This window comes from Solanum pennellii, chromosome 9 (assembly GCF_001406875.1).
Source record: "Solanum pennellii chromosome 9, SPENNV200".
Classification (NCBI taxonomy): domain Eukaryota; kingdom Viridiplantae; phylum Streptophyta; class Magnoliopsida; order Solanales; family Solanaceae; genus Solanum; species Solanum pennellii.
In genome coordinates, this window is record NC_028645.1 from 3,450,147 (window position 1) to 3,460,483 (window position 10,337).

At 33.1% G+C, this 10,337-nt stretch overlaps 1 protein-coding gene across 1 annotated transcript; it reads left to right on the forward strand.

Annotated features, from left to right (window-relative positions):
• Positions 1–4,576: 4,576 nt before the first annotated feature.
• Positions 4,577–9,363, forward strand: LOC107031668 (F-box/kelch-repeat protein At1g57790-like). The gene is made up of 3 exons (XM_015233110.2): positions 4,577–4,720; positions 6,763–7,878; positions 9,046–9,363. Exons 1-2 carry the CDS (start codon positions 4,689–4,691, stop codon positions 7,859–7,861), a joined length of 1,131 nt encoding a protein of 376 aa, XP_015088596.1. The 5' UTR covers positions 4,577–4,688; the 3' UTR covers positions 7,862–7,878; positions 9,046–9,363.
• The last annotated feature ends 974 nt before the right edge of the window (positions 9,364–10,337 follow it).

The window sequence follows — 10,337 nt, forward strand, 5'->3', positions numbered from 1 at the left end:
CCCACCCCCTCATAAAAATACCAACAATTCAATGTTAATAATTGCTGATTTTATTTCCTCCGTTCCATTTAATGTGACAACATTTGGCCCCGCACGAAATTTAAGAAAAAATGAAGACTTTGAAATGTTTACCAAATTGTCTTTTAAAAAAGTAAACTCACTTTTCTCTCTCCTCATAAAATGTATTAGAATACTTAAGTGGGACCAACAAGGGTAAAAGAGGAATTATACATTTAAATACTTATCATATAAGAAAATGTGACATTTTCTTTGAAACACTGACCTATGGTACCACATAAAATGGGACGGAGGGAGTATCATTTATCTATGTAGAAAGCTATCAAATGGTTCTGCTCAAGAACCAATAATACATGTTTTTAACACTCATATATATCTCTTGGGCACTAAAAGTGTAAAAAAAATAATCATTATTTCTTTCTTAGTCAAATTATTTCACATAAATTGAAATAATGAAAATATCATCGCGAAGAATACCATGTTCTATATATACTTGTATTGCTACCAACCAAATCACCAGTATTATTGGATTTCTTTTAAAATTCTATCTGTCACATAAATTGGTCCCAAAGATTCTTGGAGTTTAATTTAATAAAAAACCATCATAGTCACTAACTAGTGGATAGTGACCACACTGATATTATGTATTAAATGATGATTTCCCTTAATGGGCTTTATTGAGCAAGAAATAGTCAAATGGATCTCTTTACATTGATGTAATATGGGCTAACATCAAGTTCAGCCCATGGATGTATTTTAGGGTCTAGGCCCTTAATTGTGGGCCTTTTTTTTCAAGTTTTTGGTCTCACTATTTTTAGTAGTTACATCAAACTAGTCATGTTTAGTTCCTTGCTTAGTAAAGTAAAGTGGTTAGGGTTTACTATCAACAAGCCAAATAACACTTTATGCTATTTCATTCTAAGTTAGAACTCTGATAAGCACTTAGTTGCCTTAGCTTTGTTAGGAAGGGCTATTCCCTATATATGAGATTTTCTGATGCAATTTCAAATTTAGTTGGATTTTGATGAAAATATTGAACGTGTATGAGGAATTTTTTTTTATATAAGAATTAGTTATACAAGATTGAACTTCTCCTGAATAATTTTTTTTCATCTCAAGAAGGTAATAAAGTATTTTTCATCTCAAATTTAAGGGTTCGATCACGTGAATTTCAAAAAAATCAATGGACTAACTAACATACACTCAAGCTTTAAAAAATTTAATTTTTTTTGTTTCATGACACCCAAAGGCCAAAAAAACAATGTTGGTCGTGACGAAACAATGAATATTGGTTACTAGATTGTTACAAACAGATCCACCAAATTTAGGTTCCAACGAAGTCTGTTGAATGAATTCAGAAAATACAATAGACTAACACACACCAAAATCTCTAAAAAAAATTTAAATTTTTATTTGGTAATCTTGAAATGCCAAAAAAGCGATGTCAATCTCGGTGAAGTAATGAATATTGGTCACCAGGTTATTTGAGATGAAACCACCAAATATAAGATCCGACAAAGTCATCAAATAATTTTCTAAACATCAATGGATTATAATATACTGAAAAATTTGAATTTATGTTGCGTGATCCCAAAATGACAACAATAATAATTTAAGTCCCTGACGAAACAATGAGTATTGGTTACAATGTGTATTAGATTGACTCACCAAGTTTGGAGTAAAATAGAATCGATTAAACAAATTTCGAATAATCAATTGATTAACATACACCGAATACTTTGAAAAATCCTAAATTCTTATTTGTGATTCTGAAATGTCTAACAATAATGTCAGTCACGACGAAATAATAAATATAAATTACCACATACAAATTAGAAGACATAAAAATAAAGAAAATTATACGAAAGAGAGAAGATGCATCTTTATACTTGAAAACGGACCAATTTTACCTCTATATTTTTGCATGTACATTTGGCTCCTTTTAAGACAAAAGTCACATTTAAAACATTAGGCTAACGATGAGAGTAAATTCATTTAAAAAGTATAACGAAGAATAAATATAAATATTTTTAAAATCATAAAGGAAATTATATAAAATCCAACAAGTACAATTTATTTAAAGTAAAATGGGTCCTATTAGTTTAAACTCAAACCATTTAATATCAAAATTTTATCCAAATAAACAGCAAACGTTAGATAGCATTAACAATCCTTTGTTGGCAAACTTGTAACTTGTAAGTACACAAAATCCAATTTAGTTTCCAATTTGAGAATTTCCTAACAAAGAGAATCATTTTAATTAATTTTTTAAAAGCCAACTGATTTTATTAATTTAATTATAAAGAGTATTACTACTATTTTAGTGCCGTCAATATGGGCTATGTCGTTTGGTTGACCTGGCCTATTTCGGGATTTAATAAGGTTGAGCTAAGATTTTTGGAGTCCATTTAAGAAAAGAGCTTCTTAGCCTGGCCTGAATAAGTCTGCTGATTTGTGGGGCTTGAGAAATATTGATATGGTCAGCCCGTTGGCCGATAAAAATTAATCAAAATGTATAATATAATGTCAAAATTTAAAATTAAAGAGAGTCCAAAGTCAAAACAATTAGGTTAATATATCTATTTAGATATTTATACTTTTACTTGAAAAAAAAACTTAATAAATATTATAAAGACAATTTTATTTGTGGATTTAATTAACAAGTAGTAACATTAACTCATGTAATGTTGTTTTGTTGATATTTATGATAATATTTTTAAATTATAATTTATAATTAAAAAAATATAATTTTTAAAAAAGTAAACTGACCCGGCAAGCCTGTAGCCCACGTACTTATGTGTTGAGCTAACTATTTTATGACCCACACCATTCATCAAAAATGGGCTATCTCAACCTGACTCATAAAATATCAAAACATATATGAATTAGCCCGAACGGAATGAGCTAGCCCATATTAATCGTTCTATTTCAAATCAACAATGTACGAAGTATTAGATAACAACAAATATTCCATTTTGGGGAAAAAAATTGTATGTACACTAAATCCATTTTCAAAACTTTATCCTAAAATGTACCAACCACTGTTAGGTTTAACTAAGTTAATTATAAAATGAATGACTAATTTTAGAATCCCAAGTAAAATGAATTTAAGGTTAACTATTACTACTACTTTTTTTTTTATAAAAAAAAGAATGATATTAATTTTTTAAAAATCAGTAATGTAATAATCCACTTATAGAAAACTTTTAATTAATCCATTTTAGATTCCATTTAAGAATTTTCTAAAAAAGGTGGTCATGTTCACTGAATCTAATTAGCGAATAATCAGAAACAACATAATTATTAATTATGACAAAGCACAATAATCCTTTTTTCCTATGTGACAATTTCTTAATTAGCTCAGTGTTAAAATCACTCTAAACACAACAACACTAACAATAATAATAATAATAATAATAATAATAATAATAATAATAATAATAATAATGATGTTGATACTGTAAAAAGCAGTTAATTACAATTATCTTTTATATTATCGAGTTATGTTTATCTATTATAGGAGATAATTTGAGGAGAGTAAAATTTCACAGTTTAATGAAATTTATTAGTAATAATTATTATTTAGACCTAGTTACTACTTAATAGTTGATTGGAAATTCAATTATTATTTTATGTTAGCTTGAAATTAAAATTATAAATAAGGTTATATGGTCGGTCTTTGATACTCGACTCTCGAGTATCAAAGCCGACCCAAGGTGATCTCATAATTCAACGAGATCTGGTTGAAGAAGTCCGTCTTTTTGAGAGATCTATATATAAGTAGTACTTAATAATTAACTAATGTGATTGCATAATTTTTATTTTTTTGTGTTTTGAACTTAAATTATTCAAAAGAAAAACACCCTTTTGTTCATACATTGGATTAATGAATTTGTATCTACGAAATATCTATAAACAATCAATTTTATATTCATTTATCACTTTACGTCAACTTAAGTTCATTTTACAAACTCATAAACTTCCGCACTTGAATTCTCCTCTGAATTATATCCAGCAAGATATTATGGTCGGTCTTTGATGCTCAGCTGTCACATTCGTCTTGTAGTTCTCACGGGAATCGAGATGATAAGGTCAGTTTTTTTGGAGAGATGTACTTATAATTACTAAATAACAAATGTTGTTCGAGCTTTGAACGTAAACTATTCCAAAATAAATAAGAAAAGACATCTTTTTTGTTCATACATTGGATTTGTATCCCCAAAATATTTATAAATAGTAATTTTTGAATTCATTTATTTTACGTTAACTTAAGTTCATTTCATAAATTCATAAACCTCTACAGTTGAACTCTCTTCTAAATCATATCAAACAAGGAATTATGGTCGGTCTTTGATGCTCGGCTGTCAATAACGTCTTGTAGTTCTTACAAAAGTCGAGATGATGAGGTCGGACCATGATTTTTTCGATTAAAAAAAAAAAAGAAGAGAAGAAGATACCCTTTGAAACTACACGTGTGGTGGTAACTCTCACGTACTGATATCAGTTGACAACAGTCTTTGCCAGTTGCCAGTTGCCATTTTCTCTAACTTTATATATAAATCCTCTTTTGCCTTATTTTTCTCCTTTCTGTCTTCGCACACTGAAAAAAAAAACATATACTGCTTTGCTTTAACTTAGATAGAAACGCCCAAAGCTGAGTTCTTGCAGCCATGGCTGGAAGAAAAAGAAGAAAAATGAAGTCGTAAGTCCTCTAAAGATTGAAACTTTATGAATCTTTATGTGTGTTTTCAAGTTTTTTTTGGGTGTTTTGAGTTTAATTTGAGTGTAAAGACTTGAATTTTAATGAATTCTATATGGGTTTTTGATTTTGTTTACGTTTGATGTTTTTTGTTGTGTGGATCCAGCTTTGATTTCACTGTTTGAGTTGAAAGGTGTGGTCTTTTTACAAGTGATTGAGTTTTAAAGAATTCCCAAACACCCCCACCCCTCTCAAACCCCACACCCAAAGTTTTAAAAGAGGTGGAAGAGAAATTGATTTGAAATGAAATGAGTGGATTCAATTTATGTGATGGTTTTTTTTTGGGTTTTGTTGTGTTTGAGGTGAATTTTGACAATTTTGGTGGATGCCCAAATTAGGGGTTTTATGAATTTATCAGTTGATCTGTTTATCTGGGAATTTATGGATGTTTATATGTTAACCATTTTATACTTCAATTCAATCTGTTGTACTAAAAATGTTCACTTTTTGCATAAGATATCTGTGACTTTTTTAATGTTAGGGAATGGGCATATATGATGTTGATGATGATGATTGATGACTTGTATAGCTGAATAAATGTTGCTATTGGGGACTTGTGTAATGATTTGTTGGTGTTAATAGTTATTCTTACTCTGATCGAAACAGTTATAACGGTTTTGTTTTCCTAGTGGGAACATAACTGTTTATACAGATAGTCAAGTGTTTCGGTGTTGTTCTGACAGTTAATCAGCTTAACGTATGTTGAATTTGTTGGATGATATAGGATATGTCGGCTTTGATGTTGTCCGTTGTGTGTTAGAAGTTACTCTAAAAGCAGTATGTTTCGATGTCATTGATGAAAGCTACCTGTAACTAGTTAAGGATTTTGTCGTCTTTGATGATTCCCTTAGAGCGGGAGAAAAAAAAAGTAGAAATGTTTTTATTTTAATGCTGAAGGTCGCCTGTAATTACCTAATTGAGGATATCTTCTTGTCGTCTTTTGAGGTTTCCCTTTGCGCGGGAGAAAAAAAAGCAGACTGTTTTGATTTTAATGCTGAAAGTCACCTGTAATTACCTGATTGGGGATATGTTTTTGTCGTCTTTGATGTTTTCCTTCGCGTGTGAGAAAAAAAAAGCAGAATGTTTTGATTTTAATGCTGGAAGTCACGTGTAACCTGATTAAGGATATATGTCTTTGTCGTCTTTGATGTTGTCTGTTGCGTGCGAGAAGTTACTTAAAAACAGTATTTTTTGGATTCGGTGCGTGAAGCCACCAGTAACGGTGTCGCCTTTGATGTTGTCCTTTGCGTGTGAGAAAAAAAGCTGAATGTGTTGGATTTTAATGCTGGAAGTAACGTGTAACCTGATTAACGGTATGTCTTTGTCGTCTTTGATGATGTCCGTTGCATGTGAGAAGTTACTCAAAAGCGAAATTAGTTCACCGATACGTATCTGTTTAGGATTTGTCGTCTTTCGTGTCGTCATTTGCGTGTGAGGAGTTGCACTAAAAGAAGAATGTTTTTGATTTTAATGCGGAAAGCCAACTGTAGCTATTTTTTATAATTCTGTATATTATTTTGCTAAGGCTCTTAAGGGAAATGCCTCATCTGGTGTGTTTACACGCGGTGACACATTTGGATTCTATTTTTGTTTCCCTCTTCTTCCTTTTGTAGCTATTGTTTCTTTTTTTTTCATAATGCTTCGTCTTACTTTCTATAGTATTCCATAATTTCTTCACTTCCGTTATTTCTTTTTCAATCTGTTTTGATATGCTTTCCTTGAGCCGAGTTTTTACCGGAAACAGCCTCTTTGCCTCCCAAGGTAGGGGTAAGGTCTGCATACACGTTACCCTCCCTAGATCCCACTTGTGGGATTACAAGTGGGGTCACACTGGGTATGTTGTTGTTGTTGGGGCGAGAGTAGAAGTGGAGGTAATGTGTACTTTATATTTTGTGGATAACCTTAACTTTAAGGGTTAGGTATCTGTTTTTACTTTTTTATTTCACTATCCATTTTGAATCTAAAGATGACTTTTATATTTCTAGATTGGCTGCGACAGCTCCAAATAATGGTGCTGCTTCAAATGAGGAGCGTGAAGAATCTGATGAGCAAAACTCATTGTTTTGTGTGCCGGTTGATATTCTAGAACAGATTCTCTGCCGGTTAAACTTGAAGGAAAATATCCTTGCTTCTGCTGTTTGCAAGCAATGGCTTGCTGCTGCCCTTTCTGTAAGAGTTGCGAATAAACCACCTTGGCTTATGTTTTTCCCGAAATTCGGTGACTTGGTTGAATTCTATGACCCTTCAGTGAGGCAAACTTATTCTGTTGAGTTACCAGAGTTACGTGGCTCAAGGCTTTGTTATGCAAAGGATGGCTGGTTGCTGCTATACAAGCCCAGAACTTTGCGTGTGTTCTTCTTCAATCCTTATACGAAGGACGTGATCAATTTGCCAGGACTAGAATTAACATACCAGATAGTTGCTTTTTCGGCAGCCCCAACATCCCCTGACTGTATTGTTTTCACAGTTAAGCATGTCAGCCCCACTTTGGTTGCAATTAGCACATGTAAACCAGGAGCAACTGAATGGACAACTGCCAATTACCAAAACCGTTTGCCATTTGTGAGCAGCATTTGGAATAAGTTAGTTTTCTGCAATGGTCTCTTTTATTGTCTGAGTCTTACTGGCTGGTTGGGAGTCTATGATCCAGAAGAACATACTTGGCTTGTTCGTGTGGTTCCACCTCCGAGATGCCCCGAGAACTTTTTCGTCAAAAATTGGTGGAAAGGAAAATTCATGGCAGAGCACAATGGAGATATCTATGTGATATATACTTGCTCTACTGCAAACCCCGTGGTATATAAGTTGGACCAAATTAATAAAATTTGGGTGGAGATGCAAACTTTAGGTGGTTTGACTCTTTTTGCTAGTTTCCTTTCATCCCAAGCAAGGACAGACATTCTTGGTGTGATGAGAAATAGTATTTATTTCTCTAAGGTTCGTTTTTATGGAAGGCGCTGCATATCCTATTCTCTCGATAAAAACAGATACTACCCGCGAAAGCAGTGTTACGATTGGGGAGAACAAGATCCTTTTGAGAGCATTTGGATTGATGCACCGGCGGACCTTTCAGCCTTTACCTGAAAAGATTTGTGACAGAGGTACTATTCTTTTCTGTTAGATTTTTACTTCTTCTAGTCATGAGGTTGAATATAAGAATTATCTTTGCTTGACTGAAATCATAAACTGTTTATAACAGCGTGCATGTCCTAGAATGTACGTGTGTGTAACGGATATGTACTCGATCTTTAACAATGTTCGATGAAGTTGTTGATTTTAAGATTACTATGATAGCTAAGTGCATTTTTGTTGGTTACATTTCTATTTCACTAGTTGCTTTGACCTCCAAAATTGTTGCTGCACCCGTATCGGATCCTCAATAAGTGCATAGATTTTGGAGGATCTGACACACAGCGGGAAGTACTTTTGAATAGTGTATGCAACTTGGCCTACAAGATCTCTTATCTTTTGAAGGCTGAAACTTCACATCTTACAAGTCACCTTAGGAAGTGTTTTTCTCGAGGATAAAGTGTTCCTGGCTTAACCAAATGATATCTCATTTGGCAAAGTTCATAGTTTAAAGTATGAAACATTTTATCATAAGCCCCCTGGTTTCTAATCGAGAAGTTCCAAGGCAAGATCATGTTTATGTTATTTAAATTGCCATAGCACTAGCCATTAAGAGGACCCTATAGCTCTAATTGATTGTGGATCCTTCTGCTATGTCTTTTTTTCTTCCTCGACTTTGCAAATGGTAGACTATGTTTGGCATCTGTAGACTCTTAAATTAGGCAATGATAAGGACATAACAGCAGCATGTAAGTTTGTAGTTCAGAGAAGGTATTGACATGTTGGATTGAGAGTTCCAGCTGAACATTATGGAAGATTGTGTTTCAATGACTAAGAGGCTCGGAGCTCTGTGTTACTATGTAACATCGGATCCTTCATGTGACCTGACGTGCAACGTCAAATGGATGTGGAATAAGTATGGGTACCTAGTTCAAATTCTTCAAACTATCTAGTTCTTTTTTCTGAATGCGCTTTACTGCTTTTCCTTACTAATGACATGTTTTCTTCACTGCGTATTTCCTTCTTCATAACTACTTTGATTTTCTGCGTACACTCTACACTGGATATGTTGTTGTTGCATCGCAGATCGTCTTTTGGGGCTACACTGGGTTTGTTGTAGTTGTTGTATGTCTTCCGTCAACTATTTCTTCATATTCAAAATTACTATATACTAACTTCTGGCTAATCATTTCTTCCAGGGCCTCAAATACAAGGTCCCTCTTCAAACGGCTTCACCGAGAGCTGCAGATGTAGTCAAGTAGCCACCTTGCTGCGGAAAAAGTGAAACCGATCCGATGGTTAGGATGTATCACTAAATGTTGTCAAAGACCTTGAAGGCATGATAAAGAACAGGGTTCTAATCATGTTATCTCTCAATTTATATTATAGTACTTTATAAGTTGTCATTAAACAATTTCCTTCAGTGTAGATAACATTTTAGGGTAATGTTGTAGTTGAATTTGTTGAAGTTTAATTTAAGCTGACTAAATAAGAGCTTTAGGTACTTCTATGCTGTGCTTCTTATTATCTTTCTGAGATTGATTGTTTATGATCTGGTTGTTTATTCCCTTCGGGGTCGTTTGGTATGCGGAATGAGATAAGCAAGGATATCCGATGCGATTTGTAATCGCACCCGTTTTTAGTACAAATGGTGGGATTAGCTAATATCTCAAACCAAACTTGAGATTTTACTCCTCTTCCTGTATGCATGTGTTAATTCTTACATCAGGTGATCTATGTTGCTCGAATCCGAGACGCAGTAGACATTTTATGCAGGTATTAGTTATACAGGTTTTGTTATGCAGGGTTTAGTAATGTTGGGGTTAGTTATGCGGGTAATAGTTATGTAGGTATTATTTTGTTATGCAGGGTTTAGTAATTTTGATCAACTTGATATTTATTTAACAATGGGCTACTGTTGCTGCTTCCAATTTTCAAGTACATTACAAATTTATAATATCCAGTTTTATATTATGTAAAAATATTATATCAATATGTTGATAATCATATGCGTGGTTAAAATTTATAATATCCAGTTTTATATTATGTAAAAATATTATATCAATATGTTGATAATCATATGCGTGGTTAAAATTTATAAAATTCAACTTGTAATACTACTAAAATATTTAAATTTGGATTTCAAATGAAAACAAATAAAAATTGTAGGTATATAAAAAGAAATAGGAAACAAAAATAGTTAGGAAAACATAATATTTTTATGTGGAATTCGGTGTCTCCCACACCAAAAAGAGTTGTCCTACTTAGTAAGACTAAGGACCATGAACTTCGAGGTGATTGGTGCTATGTTTTCTCTAATCGGTGTTTCACCGATCTAACATAAGTTCGAAGAACGCAAGCTGAGGTTTTGCTTAGGGACCAGAAATGGTGTAGGTTCGGGTCGTGATGTCAGATCTCAGAACTAACATCATAACTCTCGTGAGGACCTCCGTATTGAGTTGGGGAACCTTCACGCATATCCACACCATTT

Excerpts from the sequence above, each read along its gene's own strand:
- LOC107031668 (XM_015233110.2), top strand. The coding sequence starts at position 4,689 with ATGGCTGGAAGAAAAAGAAGAAAAATGAAGTC. Across the intron at positions 4,721-6,762 it reads AAAAGAAGAAAAATGAAGTC|ATTGGCTGCGACAGCTCCAA; the intron begins GTAAGTCCTCTA and ends TTATATTTCTAG.